We start from the raw sequence: 16,254 nt of genomic DNA, 5'->3' as shown, positions 1-16,254 counted from the left end.
AAAATTCTGTTGTACACTGGTTTCACCTGCACAGTGGATCCCCATAGACTTGGATGGAAACAATTCAGGAGTGGTTTTGAAGCAAATATGCAACTCAGAAAGGGGGGTAGTGGGGTACTTAGCTTCCTAACAGGATATTAATGTGTTTCTCTCTCTCTAAAGAATTGAATTAAGCTATATATTAAAGAATTGTTTGCTTTTTAATGAGATTTAGCAAACTTCTCAACTGATATGACATTGAATGGTAGTTAATATTTTGGTGGATCAGATTATTTCTATACAGCTCGCCATAACAAGTCGCAGTAAAAACTTAATACAGTTTACTTTTTATGGGTACATGCTGTTAATTAGTGTAGGCTTGCCAGTGTATGCTGGCCACATGTCATTTGTTTTGCTGGATTACAGGGGAAAGTGACTTTTAGGACGTGACATACAACAGAAAGATTAAATAATAGATACTTCCTTGTTTTCACCTAGTAGTGTGTCATATGTATAATGAAAAACCCAACTGGCTAGCACCATAAGGATATAGTAGTGCAGGATTTATTTTATAAACTGCTATAGTCCATGTTGATCTTTTTCATTATGGTGCTTTAATTGCTCATCTCCTTTAAATGTAAGATTCTGTAAGATCTTTGTATGTCTGTCCAGCAATATCGCATTCCCCGTCAGAAGCTTATATTGCAGTAGTTATAAGTAATCTGATTGGTGTAGTGACAGGAGTGACTGTAAACCTTTACTGAAATTATCATAGAGATCTAAACATTGGATCCAACCAAACATAGTAGATAAGGCAGCAGGAAGAAAATCCATTACTTGTGAACCTTAAAAAGAAAACTGGGTCAAGTTTCTTCTCAAAAGGCAGCATTTCTCAATGCATGCTGGAGTATACAGGCTTTCAAACACAGTTATTGCATTCATCTATGTCTGAACATTCAGTCAATGATGGTTTATAAAGTAAGTAATAAGTAAGGTGTGTGTCTCAGACCCAAGCCTCTTGCATAGATGAAGATCATATTATTACGTTCCCCACAAAGCTCCACTTAAACTGAAACACTAAAAATGAAAAAGTGAAGGAAATGTTCTTTATGGAAGTTGAGAAAATGTTCTTTGAGCATTCTGGGTCCATCAACTTGCTAAAAAAAGCACTCATGAATGAAGAGGTTGCCCTTCTGGTGGTAAAAGTCAAGCTGAGGCCAAAGCACACCATGTATCTTGTCTAACTGATCCCCCAACGTCAGATGAGGATCCCAAAATGACTGCTGAATAAAGGCCATCTTGTCCTGTGTACTTCAATGTGTTGTTATCTGGACTGGTACTTCCACTTTGCTGTGAAGACATCATGGACGACCCCACCTTCAGAGAAATGTAGAAAAATGTATGTTACTCTTTAGCTATAATACAATCTTCTATTCACATCTGATCACATCACACAATCTAACATATGTTTAAATAAACAAAGATTCAGGGATACATTTTTCTGCAATCAAAACTAAAGCAACTTTTTAAGGGACATTTTCAGGTCAGCTGAACATTTCAAACACCGTCATCGTCTTTACCTTTGAACATTTGTCTTTACCTAACTCTAGATGGCTCTAGGTCTAGGACAAACATTTTATATAATACAAACTATACAAGTGTTTAAGGGGTTGTAGAGGAAAATGTATCATCCTTCGATTTTGCTTTTAAATGTCCTTATTTCTTCTGAGAAATCCTCACTTCTTCTGTCTGTAACTACACACAGTAATGCGACACTTTCTACCTGGTGTGGAGAAAGCCTCTTGAGGGGGGAGGGGGCGAGCAGGAGGGTCAGGACGCTCTCTACTTTGCAGATAGAGAAAGGAGCTGTGTGTTAGTGGGCGTCCTGGCACTCCTGCTCGTCCCCTCCCCCCTCAAGAGGCTTTCTCCATGCCAGGAAGAAAGCCTTGCATTACTGTGTGTAGTTACAGACAGAAGAACAGGGAGTAAGGATTTTTTTAGAAGAAATAAGGACATTTAAAAGCAAAATGGAAGGATGAGGTAAGTGAAGGAGGACTGCACTAAGGTAAAGGAAGCTATTTAGGGAAAAAAAAAATTTCCTTTACAACCCCTTTAATATTTCAAGAACACAACACGTTCCCATACCTCAGTCTAGCTGGCTACGCACTAGAAATTATTGTAGGTATGAAAATTCCTTGTACATTCGATGACTGGATGAATGTTGTTTGAAATTAATTCAACATTTCAATTTCTTTTAACATAAAGTTTTGGAATTAATGTAATTTCCCAAACAAAAATCACATTCAGTGTTAAAAATTTGTTTATGCCAGCAAAAATTTTCATCCGCTTCTTTGAATTTTCTTGTCACCACAACTGAAAATAAACACTGATTTGATCCCACTAACTATTAGAAAATCAAATGAATATTCTTAAAATGAAACATTTCAAATGGAATTTTACTAGTGTATAGCCTGCTTAATTCTTCTTTCTTCAATATTGAACTTATTACCTATTAACTTCCTGTATCTGCCAAATAAAATTAGATAATAAAATAGACAAAGAATCAATAATCAACCGTCTAATGAAAATGAATGCTCATTTTCAATTGTAATGTGGATACTGTGAAACTTTTATGTATTTCTGCTTACTGTATTTCAACAAATAAGGAAAGATATATATATACTGTGTGTATGTATATATATATATATATATATATATTATTTTTGTATGTGTAATATATATATACAGTATTACAAATACAAATTATATTTATAAACAGACAGAGAGAGATTGATTTAGTATAGGAGTATTTTTACCCAAACCATTTATAATTAGGGAAATACAATTTTTACAAGTATTACAAAAATTGTTTTTGTTTTACTTTTTTTTTATAGAAAGCCATGTTGATATTCTGGTAAGGTTTTAAAAATGCATCACCTAAGGTAATTGTACAGAGTAGGCCATCCACATAATTAATAAATGTGTATTATACTACAGTTATTTATACTAAATCATTGTTATACATTTTCAGCATTTTCTGCATATGAAAAACAACATTATTGTTTTTCTATATAGTATATTCTCCCATAAGTAGTACAAATACAACATTTCTCAATCTGTTTTCAGGTGTCAGTTTCGTGTTTTTAAAGTTTGCTGCTGGGCAACATGGTTAAACTTTTTAAATTTATATTGCTGCTCTCTAAACTGAGTATTTCATAAATATCCATGATATAAAAGTAACTCATGGTAATAAAATGTTTTACATGTGTTTCTGAAGGTTGCACAATAGATCAGTAAGAAAAAATAAATCCAGCAGTAACTGGAAGTAAGTTATTATTACAACTCATAAAACAAAATCTTGGTTTATGCTTGCGGATGAACTGTATGTGCTGTAAAATATTTGGAATCATTAAAACTATTGCAAGCCGTTGTAGCAGCACCTTTGTACCTTCCTTATCCGCCATGTTGAGAAATACTCTAACACGCTGTTGGTCATTGCCAACAATTTATTTATAAGGAGAGAGGAGATGTGAATATAAAAGAATCTACTGAGATTGGGACACGACCTTTCTATCTACTGTTGTTATTTATGCTGCACTAGAAACCTAAATCATTACTTTTCTCAAAAATATCTATTACTTTGTGAAAAGGCTTCCAAATTCAAGCTGCAAGATAGATATGTGTTTTGCCTCTCCAAGGAATTCACACAGCCAGACATATCAGGCACACTCCGCTAGGAATTCCACACAGCTAGACTTAAGTTGTCACTGTAAATTATGGCATCGAGGTTTGCAAGGATCTAATAACTATGGAATTGCAGTAAAAAGGCCAATATTATTGAGTTCCATTATTCCCATTTTGCGGTTTTGATTAATTACCCATACTCCACCCTTCTTAAAGTGAACCAGTCATGCATTTCATTTAATATAATATGAATGATTTATAAATTAGGGTGGTTTATGCTAGCAGGGTGAACCAGTGCTTATTTCACAGGAGACATTTCAAATAAAGGGATAGGGAGGACATTTTCCTTGAGCTGGTCAGGAAAAGGCGGCCCACCAATAGATTTATTAATGATAGAGCGTGAGGTAAATGTTCTAAAATTGTTCAGATTCAAACCGAGTCTCGTAAAACGAAGGACTTGTTTGTTTGTTTTCTTTTTATGGGAAGCTTAAGGCCTCACACACACTGAATGCTTTGGCCCTCTCTCCTAGATGCCTTTCCTCATGGTAGCGGCAAATTTGCTTGATGCTTGTAAACACGCGTAACATGTTTGCGCACGTCAAGCGCCTTGGCATTAGATAATTTCATTGGCCTGAATAATAATTCATTCTGACCACTAATATTAATTAACTCTCTTGCTGCTGGAGGGTGTGACGCACGCCAGCGACGGGGGGCGGAAGCCCCCCCCCCTCCTTGCCTGTGCCAGGTACGCTCTGGCTATGCTCTTGCAACTGATTGCATTTTATGTCTATTATGAGATAATTTTTATCATCTGCAAATACATTAACATAGATGCAATGAGACAGAAGTAAATGTTACTCTTTTACAAAGTTCCCAATTAGCATACTTTAAGCTTATTAAAAAACAAATGCTACTAAATATGATGGACCTTCAAGATGTGGGTTTTGCGTGGCAGTCTGATATGTTAATCAATAATTTTTAACTTTGCTCTAGAATTTCATGCAAACGTTCATGTAGTAATAGTTAATGTATTATGTTAAAACTCTACGTATTAACATGAAAATCCATATGGCAGGCTTTGGTACACAGCTGAGCATCCCTGTGTGTGAAGATTTGGGTGTGTAGATAAAATATCTGTGGTATGAAGATGAAATTGCTGACACCACATTTTAGTGAATGGATTTATGCCAGAATCTCACAGTGCTGGGAACTGTTTTGCAATAAATCCATTTAGTGCCCTAAACAGTAAATTCTTTTAGCATTCCTTCAGTTCGACTCAGCAATGCTGTACAGATTGCTGTAATCCAGCGGTTTTCTACACGCATTATTATCCTGGGAGCATATGTAATGATACAGAGCAGAAGTTAAACAACTGTCATCTGTGTTCCTTAGGTTGCATCACCAAAATACAGTTATACCTGTACCCTTTACTTGTACACTGTATGTACTATTGGAAGTCTCCTTGGGGGTTGATATGTGAAGGAATGTTAGTTTTATAAGGGAAATGTAAAGATCCAGTTAGATTACGTGGTTAAGAGGAAATGAAATAAGCTAGAAATGTAACCATGTTTTCTAGGCTAACAAAACACTCATGTGGGGAAATTATTAACTGTCATTTTTTTCTTCATTAAAGTAGCCAGAAGTTTTGCATAGAGTAGGGAAGGGTAAAAAACCCTTTTTAGGGATCCAAGAAATTGTTATCTTGTATCTGTTAGATGGTATATAGAGCCTTCACACCTATTCCTGTGCTTCTGGAGAGCATCAAGCGTATCTTTGCATATAGAAACAAATGGTATAAAACATGACGTATTGCGCAGTATGACATTGACATCATACTACACTTCACTAACTGTCAGTCACCCTGGGACTTGCAAGACTTCAGGTATTTTGGTTTACTGGTTTGGAGACTGAATGGCAAGGAAACTACTGTATACCATCAGTAGGGTGTGAAAAGTAGTTTAGTTCCATAACTAGCCAATATAGCAAAGAAAGAGCTAGAGTATGATGATAAGGCCAAGTGAGGGTACTCAGCAGAATTAAAGAACTCATCAAACCTTATCATATCATTAGGTGGGAATTCTCTGTCTCCCTGTTCTTTCCGAAACCATATTCGTATCTGATAGTAGAATGTTGAAAAAAAAAAGTCAGCATGTAAATATATAGTTTCTGTTTGAATACGTATATTTTCCATGTGCTCGAGTAGAACAGATGAAATTCTTGCAAACATACTATCAAGTATAGAAAGCTAAATGTTTGCTGAGATAACTTCCCCTAGATAAGATAGGGAGAGAGATAAGACAGTGTATTGTATTCTTAAGCTATCATTATGACATTTACCCCAGAAGCAGTGCTCTGATTGTTAGGAGAACCGTTCTTTATACAGTCATCCGAGTTCGTTGGTGACGTTGTGGAAGTTGGAGTCATAGGGATTTGGTGGCTACTGGTACCTGCAAAAAGTACAATTGTTTATTTAAATATAACAGTTTAGTAACACTGAACACACAAAGTTAATTCACAAAGAGGAAATTTGTCTACATTAGGTGCCCATCTAGAAGCCGATTACCAGGAAGGAGCATTGCTACCATTTTGAACAGACCCAGGCATTAAATTTTTGGGGATTATGGGTGGGATCACACCATCTCTTCACACTCCACAATCTTTTTTGTCTTAGTATTTTGCAAACACCCTCTATTTTACTCTATTATTTTACTATATTCTCTATTTTATCTCCTCTTTTTCTTCTCTTCTACTTTCTTACATCTTTCACCTTTCCCTTCTTGGAGAACAACACAGAACTATGACAAGCCTTTCAAGAGATCATCTCTCTGTGTATTGTTTGGACTATAGAGTCAGCCAAGAGGTTCCTACAATCCTTCCTCCCTGGCACTATATGCTGAACTGCACACAGGTAGAGTGTCTTCCATATCAAAGCATAGCTGCCCTGCACTACCTTAAACACTAGCAAGTAATACTCTGGCACTCTGTGGGCCATGGTCACAAGCAAGAGATCCAGGCCTACGGGGGTACAAGAAACTTGGAACAGGGACCCTATGATGATGAAAATAATTAGAGCTGTTCAAGATGATCTCCATAATGCAATATACTCCAAAAATATTGGATGATGAGTATAAGTGAAGCTGTTCATTTATGGCGAGACAGCAAAAAAAGACTTGTGATTTCGATGACAGATGTGTGTCCTATGCACTTATACTGTATAAAGGGTGTGTTAATAACAGACCTTTGTTCACTTTACAACTATTTTTCTTCTAATGCAATTCAATGCGAATGCAGCTTGAAACAAGGGGAAGCAACTTATAGGAAGGTCAAATGCAATACCGAATACACACACTTTAAAGCTGGCTGCATTTACTTATCGTTACAAGCTCAAATTCCATCAACAGAGGCCCTTATACTGTCATAAGAATCAGTGCAACCCATGATAATTTTATTTTTGAGCAGTTCAAAAGTCATGCACAGGTAGCAAAAGCTCTTCTAAAACGTCCTTGGGGCACGCATAGGAATTAAAATACTGCTTATTATGAACAGTGACTCAATTCACACTATGAATCTGCTTAAAGTCTAACTGTGGGCACAAGAAAAAATTTAACTTTTAAAGGGGCCTCTCATACTGCAAGAATTACACTTTTCCCTGAGGCCTCGTACACACGACCAAGTTTCTCGGCAACAACCAGCAAGAAACTTGCTGGGAGATATTATTTTGCAGAGGAAATCGGTCGTGTGTACAATTTCGTCGAGGAAACTGTCGAGAAACTCGACGAGCCAAAAAGAGAGCATGTTCTCTATTTCCTTAACGGGAATGGAAAAAATTGACAGCCTGACAAGGAACTGGACGAGGAAAACTATGTGTTTCACCCGTCGAGTTTCTCGGTCTTGTGTACGAGGCTTGAGAGTAGAGGAATACTCGTTACTCGCTCTAGCAGGGTGCCAAGGTGCAACCTGTCCCGCAAAGCCTCCTCCCCAAGATGCTTCTGGCCACAGTCAAATGCTTGCTTCATCCACGTTTAATGCAGAGTTAATAGCCCATCATTGTAGGATGACAATGAAGGACTGCCCACAGCCTGAAGTGCCAGAGGGCGCGGAAGTAACATTGAAGCATTTTGGCAATGGAATTAAATCGAAATCTTTAAATCCTGACTTTTTGCTGGTTTGCAAGTGTTTTCTTGTAATACGAGCAGGATTCAAGCCAATTGGGTGTGCAGTACCGCAGAGGTGCGGGGGCGCCGGTGACACTCGGAACGGTTCGGAGCCGTTCAGAAATACTCAGAAATACTCAATTCCCGAGTGTTTACAAGCCTTTCCGAGGGTTTCCGTGTTCAGCCGAGCTGTCCCTGAGTATTTCCAAGGCTCTCAGACACCCCTCACCACTGGCCACATGCGGTAATGCATGCAATAGAAGTCAATGCGGAACAAATTATCTTCATTTCCATTGACTTCTATGGGGAACCTCGCTTTGATATGCGAGTGCTTTGGATTACAAGCATTCTCCTGGAATGGATTATTCTCGTAATCCAAGGTTCCACTGTACAGTATAAGTAAATGAGTTGAGCTGTATGCAAAACATTTAATTAATTAGCATTAAAGCCTTGTTTTTGTGTTTAGCTTGTAAATACTTTATATATGTGCATCTGGTGAACAATGTGCAGGAAATGCTAAAAGCATTCCCTGATATATAAATGGCCTCTAGAGAGAGCATTTGAATATGAAGTACAATAATCAAAATAGGATACAGAAAGCAAGAAAAAATTATTAAGTCTTATTAAAAGTAACTCTGAGGCCCCGTACACACGACCGAGTTTCTTGGCAGAATTCAGCCAGAAACTCGATCGGAGCCGTATTCTGCCGAGAAACCTGGCCGTGTGTACACTTTCGGCCCAGGAAACCGACGAGGATCTCGTCGGGCCAAATAGAGAACATGTTCTCTATTTCCTCGTTAGTCAACGGGGAAACTTGGCTCGCCGAGATCCTCGGCGGCTTCACAAGGAACTCGACGAGCAAAACGATGTGTTTTGCCCGTCGAGTTTCTCGGCCGTGTGTACGGGGGGTTTAGGAAAGCATTACTCAAACTGTAAATTAAAAACTATAGTTTCCCTTTAAAGGGTTCACATATCCAATGTACACACAAAACAGTGATTCCCTAGAATAAATCACCTTCCCTGTTTTTCATAATCTAATGTCACGTCTCAGATACAGCACTACAGGGTTAGTTAAACATGCAACAATGAAGGATGCAAAATAATTCTACCAATGTAATGTATATAGTAACATGTATGAGAACTTACGTACCATTACTAGAGGATGCTTTTGACTTATTTAGATTCTTTGGCTTTCTTTTTCTAGTTTGAATTCCATCTTTCTTCATAGCCAGCGGCCGTGGTACCTACAATAGGAATGGAACAATTATTATATTTTAAAAGTATATTATTAAAATGTATTTATATTGAGCATTTTTAAACAGTTTCAATTTACATTGCTGCTTCAATGTGATTTTTTGAAGCCATGCAGAAATTTGAAATATGTTGTTGTTAATGATAACATGCTTAGGAGGCTTCCTTGTGAAGCAATCCAAAAGGAAGCAGCTTTTGCTGGGCTAGCTTTTTTTTTTTAATCACAGATTTCTCCGCAAACACAAAAAAGGGACATGGTATTAAAGAAAAGCTTCAGCTATTATTATTTTTTATTTCTATTTTTTTTATTTTGCTGTTTGTGCCCTTGTGTAAAGATTTCTTCTTTTACCCTGACAAACTATAATGCACAGTGTGTCAATAAATGTTCTAACTTTCCCTTTTCTAATAAAATCAGTGGGGTTTTTGCCCTCTGTGTCTCTTTTGGAAAGGTTTCCCCTCATTTCCTGTCCTAGTGACAAGGAGACATGAAGTGAACAAAAATTAACTCAACAGGGGCACATTCAGAAATAAAAACAGAACTTAACGTATCTCCTCCCCAGTACTATGCAAAAAAAAATCTATAAAAAAAAAAAAGTTGTAGTTATTATATGGTTTCTGAAGCACATTTCTAAAATTAGGATGTTAAACAAGTAAAAATAAATTCAACAAAAAGATTAGGTAAAACATTTTTAATGCATAAAATAGTTTTAACAAACCCCATTATAACCTTCCTTTAAGTGCCCTTTCACACTGAGTTTTATTTTTTTTAAAAAGCCCCTGAAATTTTTAAGAAAAATTATTTTCTTTGCAGTGTAAAAAATCTTGCTTACAGCATCTTTGGAGCAAATTTAGGGAGCTACAAAAAATGCTTCTCTCAATTGAAATGAATGGCAACTTCAAAAACACCCCTTTTTGGTGCCGTTTTTAAATCACATGTTCTTTTAAAACTGCACCAAAAGCACTACAAAAGCGCTTTATTAACACATAGGTGTTTTACTGGCAGCTTAAGCGAACCAGTGTGAAAGTGCCCTAGGAGTACTGGTAGTCTGTAAGGCCTCATACACACAACCGTTTTGCTCGACAAAATCCATCAAGAAACTTGGTGGCAGAGCTCTTTTGCCGAGGAAAACGGTCGTGTGTATGTTTTTCGTCAAGAAAACTGTCGTGGATCTCGACGAGAAAAAAAGAGAACAAGTTCTCTTTTTCCTCGTCGGGAGTCTCAATTTCCTCATCATGTTTCTCGTCGGGCTGGTTTACGACAAGAAACACATTCGTGTGTATGCTTAGAAACCCGCGCATGCTCAGAATAAAGTATGAGACGGGAGCGCACCTTCGGTAAAAGTAGCACTCGTAATGGAGATAGCACATTCGTCACGCTGTAACAGACTGAAAAGCGCGAATCGTCTCTCACCAAACTTTTACTTAACACGCAGTAACACGAGATTAGCAAAAGCAGCCCCAAGGGTGGCGCCAATGCATTAGAACTTCCCCTTTATAGTGCCGTTGTACGTGTTGTACGTCACCGAGTTTGAGAATGATGAGATTTTGTCTTGACAGTGTGTACCCAAAGAAAGCTTGACAAGATTCTCGACAAGCCTAACAAGGAACTCGTCGAGGAAAACGATGTTTCTTTTACGACGAGTTTCTCGGTCCTGTGTACGAGGCCTAAGAGATATGCACCTGAGCATCCTACACGTTTTTACATAGAAAAGATTGCTGTTGTTCTAACATTGCAGTTATATTATGTGATTAAAGTTATTTTTTTCTACACTATGTTCCTGCCTGTTCACTTTATTACCAATAGAATAAGTGATTAGGTATCTGCTCTGCATGTTCTGCGTGTTAGTAAGACGGAAGGGTGTAAAGGGAACAAGTTACAATCCCAACATATCTTTTCCTATCCATTTCTGATCAACACAACATATAGAACAGTGTTCAATAATTGATTTTTATTTTATTGTGACAAACAAAGGTGCAGAATGCACTGTGATCTACAGAAAGCAGGAAAAAAACAGCAAAAAAAATGTAAAAGTATGTCAATTATTAATAATTGAACAAGGAAGGATATGTATTAATTTATAAATAATTTAATTATTTTTTGAATGCAACCAGTACACCAGCCTCTTGCGGTCACCTATATGGCAAAACATTTTATGTATGGCAAGACTAGGAGAGGGAGGGGATGGGTTTAGAGCCAATCAAGTGTGCTGCATGCCAACGTGTTGACACAAAACTTACTGATAGAAGGAAAGAGCAGAGTGAGTAATGGCGGTGATTGTATTAGTGTCCTGCTGTTCTTTCATTGTCCACAGCAGGCTGTGGGTGGACAGAGGACACCACTGTATTCCTTATCTAAGTTGTGTCTTCCATCTGCCTGTGCTGTTTGGCAAGGATCTATAAATCCCAGGACAGGATAGACAGAAATATAAATCCTCTGGCAGGTGAAACAGCCCCATTATGTAAAATTAATCTTTGTGTTTATCCGCTTTCCTGGGGTTCAGCTTTAATGATTAGAGTATACTAGAGTAGAAAAGAGTATACTATTAGGTAGTGCTATAGGGTTGGGTCTGTAATATTTACCAAGTGGAGGACAAGGGTCAGGATGTCGGCATAGGGTTTGTTTTTAAGGTAATTTTGCCCTTTTTTTGTTTGTTTTTTTGCAAAGTTTGAGTTGGGAGCTCTGGTAATCTCACCACCAGGGTCCACAATAGTCATAAAACACCAGTGGTTGATTCAACCTGCAAGCGTGTTTTAAAAGCAGCAGGCCACATCGGGAAAAACTTTACACACAACAAGCTAAGCAGGGATGTGACTGTTACAAGGTAGCAATAATAATACTTACCCCATGTAGTTTCATATATAGGCCACAGGCATTGCATACTGGCTCTCCCTCTGTATTTCTACGCCATAACGTTGTTGTGGTAGTATGACAGTTGGCACAAGCCAAGCCAATTCTTCTAGAAGATGGCTAGATAAAATAAAAGGAAATATATCGGATTATTCTAGCAAATTAAATAAATATAATAAAACAGGTGTTTTTCTCTGTACATGCTTTAATATCTTGCAAGAACTAAAGGAGACCAACATAGACTAAGAAACAATATTGTACATGGGAATAGTAAATATGGATGATTGAACTTAGTAGTGAATCTCACTGAAGACTGTAGGGGCAAATCCTGTAATTTAATTCTGGCCAATTTTAGGGCTTGTAAGCTGTCCAAAAAAAGCATCAGGACACATAGGGGACATGTACCAATGCAATACATATGAGATATATATATATATATATATATATATATATATATATATATATATATATATATATATATATCTCAAAAAATATCATACAGCAGTAAAGGGATCTTTCAACTTTTTTTTCTGAAAGGAACATTGAAAATACTCAAACTTAATTTGAATTTTATTTTAATTAAAAATTAGAAACTGTGCCTGAGTTTTGGAACAGTATTTTAACATACAAACGACAACACACACTTGCAGTGCATATTTGCCTTTGAAGCCTCGTACACACGGCCGAGGAACTCGACGTGCCAAACACATCGAGTTCCTCGGCCAGTTCAGCACTGAAGCCGCCGAGGAGCTCGGCGGGACGAGAGCTCCCATAGAACAACGAGGAAATAGAGAACATGTTCTCTATTTCCTCGTCGAGCTCCTCGTCGGCTTCCTCGGCCGAAACTGTACACACGACCAGTTTCCTCTGCAGAATTCAGCCAGAAACTCGGTCGGAAGCTGAATTCTGCCGAGGAAACTGGTCGTGTGTACGGGGCCTGACTTTTTTTTACCTTTACAATTAATATGGCTTACATAGAGAAGCAACACCCTAATCTGATTGATTTCCATTTTGAGAAAAACAATGTACAGGTAGTTTTAGAAGTGACACGTGTTATTTTATTAAGGAGTAACAGACCTGCTTTGACTGGCTGCCAGTAATTTGCTGATTCCAATGTGAAATTGGCCAGCATCAGGCTAGGCCCAAATCTACTAGAGATAAAGAGTACAGGCTGTGACATTATCACAAGAATATGTATACTGCAAGGGATACAGCAATAGAACAGTTTTAATCAGGGATATTAGGCCTAATCTGTGTATGTCTAACTTTTATTTTATCTATAGAGATAGGGGATTGCAGTAAATGTGACGGATATAACTTCAGGTGCTTTAAGTGCAAAAAAAGCAAATCCAAGAACAAATGGTAAATTAATAAATGCTGCACTTGAAACCTAAAGGGGCCGCCATGCTGGGAGCAGACGCCACCTGAGGTTTGCACTTTTGGAAAAAATTAAAGTAAAGTAAAGTAAAAGCTTATGCATTTTCTATAGAAGCTTCTAATGCAGTGACACCATGGCTGTTTTGTGCGTCCCCCTCTACACTCCTTCCTTGTATAGTGAGTGGGCTGTCTTATCCAAAATCACCCTTTTTGGCCCTTTGCAACCTGCTCGCCATAGTTTAAATGGCATGCAGAACAATTGTGGTTTAAAAAATTCTCCCAGGTGCATATGCACAAGAAATTCACCGGGACCATGAATCTTGAACCTGCAGGCTTTGCTTTGAATGCATTGTAGCAGGGAATCTGAACCTCATTCCTGATGGTGTGCAGTGCAATTATCAGATAATCCAAAGTCATTCGTTTATCTCTGTTTCCAGTAAAAGGAAGATAAAAGTTCTTCCAGGCATAAAGCGTATCAACCCGACCACCTCTATTACTCGTCATCAAGTAAAAAAGATATTTACCATATTGGTTGCTATCTTTTTGCGATCTTTTTTTATACATTTTTTTATTTTTATTAATTGGATAAACTTTTTCCCAGTGTCCCTTCAACATCTTTGGTCTATGGAACACAAAAAAACTTTTTACTGGGTTTGTGTAACAATTCCCAATAATAATAATTCACAAGAGGCTATCACAAGCCTGGGCCATTCAGAGTGAAAATATGATTAAAACATGTATAAGCAGAGGATCGTTCCAAAGAAAACTTTGTGTAAAAACATTCAGTAGATCCAGATATATTATCTGCTGAAATTGACTTATTTTAATGAAAGTCAGGAATGGAAAGATATGCTTATAACTTCTTGTGCATATATTTCTGGATCTATTAAGTGCTAAGACATGCAGTAAGTTTTTCCTATACATATATTAGATCATACTCATCATCAAGGTATGTAATACGTTTGATTAAAAAAAAATATATATAGATTTTGTAGTATTTTTAGTTTTCAAGGGCACTGCAAATCCTTCAGTAGGATATGTTCTTATTGAATTGCTTTGCAGTGCGCTCAGCAAAACAACCAAAACATTTTCTATAACACATCTGACTTCCCTTTACCGGTATAACTGAAGGACACCGGCTGCACTAAGCGTCCTAACAAATGTGAACACAATGTGAAATATGCCAACATCTGCACAGATAGGGAGACTTTGGCACATATTTCAGTCATTGATAGAAGATGGCATTTTATTATCATATTACCCTGCTAAGTGGAACAAATGTCAAGGCTTTGATGCCCACTCAGTTCTCCTTTGTGAGCCCTAAAACAACTTCGGAAAATGTTCCTTAGAAACCTCTGGCTTTTTACCATTGCAGTCTCCTCTCCGATTTGGTTATATATACATTTATATTCAACCTATTTGGTTACTTTACCAAATACAGGTTTTCTGGGATAATAAAAATAGTAAATTACCCAGACAATGTCTATTTCTATGTGGCACACACATTCTGAGAGCTATGTACAATCTTGTTATACAACCGCTTCAGCACAAGACGCCGTTCTTTTGTTTTATGGCATCATATACTGTATATTATACTATGGTCACATAATAATACATTTAGGGAATTGTTTATTAAATGTTTCCCAGCCCAGATAACCTGAAAACTACAACCTATTAGGTAAAAATACATGTCTGTTTCTGAAGATGATTTCCTCTTATAGGGTATCTTCATCCAGAACACATGTTGCTCAGAACTACCGTTAAATATTTTTTTTTCTCTTTTGTTTAGGGGATAAATATAATGAAAAATACTGTATGTTGATATATACATATAGTGAATATATATATATATATATATATATATATATATATATATATATATATATATATATATATATATATATATATATATATATATATATAGTTTATTTAGTAAATTGTTTAGCTAATTAATGTTTTAGTTCACTTTTTTATTTTTTCCCCCATTTACCATTTCTCCCCATTTTGCAGTCCAAGCTGTCCAGTATAATGACAGTGATAATGGTTGGGACAAAAAATAAAGTTCCATGCTTTGCCATTGCCATCAATAGGCCCTTGCTGATGCATCAAACAATGAACAACGGACATCAATGCATTATACAGATGTCTCGGTTCCTCATTATAATGATGATGGTGTCTGTTTTCCCATCTCAGAGCTTTTGAAAATTAAAGACATGCCTTTTTTTTTTTGCTTTATCGTTGCTATCAGTAGGCCCTATAACACATTCTGATGCATCAAACGGTGGACAACACACATCAACACATTACACAGATAAGAACTAGAACTATTTAAAGTAATGGTTAACCTGCGTGCATGCATTCACATAAAATAGACCATCAAGACTCATCATGACCCTGGTGCAATAAAACACATACCGTAAGTCATGGTTCATAATAAAAAAGATGGTGTTTGTTCCCATCAAAACACCGCAGGGCAGTGTGCTATGAAAAATACAATATGCCAATTTTTTCTGCATTTTAATGTGTTGGGAAACCAATAGAAGTCAAAGGCATCACATCAAATGCATATAACATTGGGGTTGATTTACTAAAGGCAAATAGCTTTGCATGTCCAGTTGCACTCATTTTCCCCAGATGTTAGCAATGTGGTAAAGTTCTGCTGATTTCTATCATCCAATCATGCACAAGCAAAACATTTTTTCCTTGCACCCAGGGTTGACAACCGTCGGTAAATTTACAGACAGATAGTAAAAATCTGTAATTTTTTTAAATGTTTTGTAAATATCAGGGGCTGATAATTTGTTATGCTTTATTGTATGCCAAGCAAATTACTCGTTAAGGGTATTGTTAGTGTTTCTATATTATGTTTATACTGTTTAAATATCGATTGTCTTTGTTTTTAATAGCAGTTGAGACAATTTTCAGGTTGTCAGTAAAAAATGTGCTCTGTCGGTACATTTA

General features: G+C 37.0%; 1 protein-coding gene across 4 annotated transcripts in view; it reads right to left on the bottom strand.

Moving 5' to 3' along the window:
* Window positions 1-574: 574 nt before the first annotated feature.
* The window catches only part of GATA6 (GATA binding protein 6), a 35,639-nt gene continuing 19,959 nt past the window's right edge, over window positions 575-16,254 (bottom strand). For all 4 annotated transcript variants that reach the window (XM_040354059.1, XM_040354058.1, XM_040354056.1 and 1 more), the window contains 4 exons: window positions 11,911-12,036; window positions 8,968-9,061; window positions 6,001-6,110; window positions 575-1,356 (listed from right to left, as the gene is read on the bottom strand). In XM_040354059.1, the coding sequence (XP_040209993.1) occupies window positions 1,186-1,356; window positions 6,001-6,110; window positions 8,968-9,061; window positions 11,911-12,036 (501 nt within the window). In that variant the 3' untranslated portion in view covers window positions 575-1,185. The remainder of the gene's footprint in view (window positions 1,357-6,000; window positions 6,111-8,967; window positions 9,062-11,910; window positions 12,037-16,254) is intronic.

The sequence above is a fragment of the Rana temporaria genome, chromosome 5, assembly GCF_905171775.1.
Source record: "Rana temporaria chromosome 5, aRanTem1.1, whole genome shotgun sequence".
In the NCBI taxonomy this organism is placed as follows: domain Eukaryota; kingdom Metazoa; phylum Chordata; class Amphibia; order Anura; family Ranidae; genus Rana; species Rana temporaria.
The sequence above is the reverse complement of the archived record's forward strand: the minus strand, read 5'-3'. Positions and strand labels throughout refer to the sequence as shown.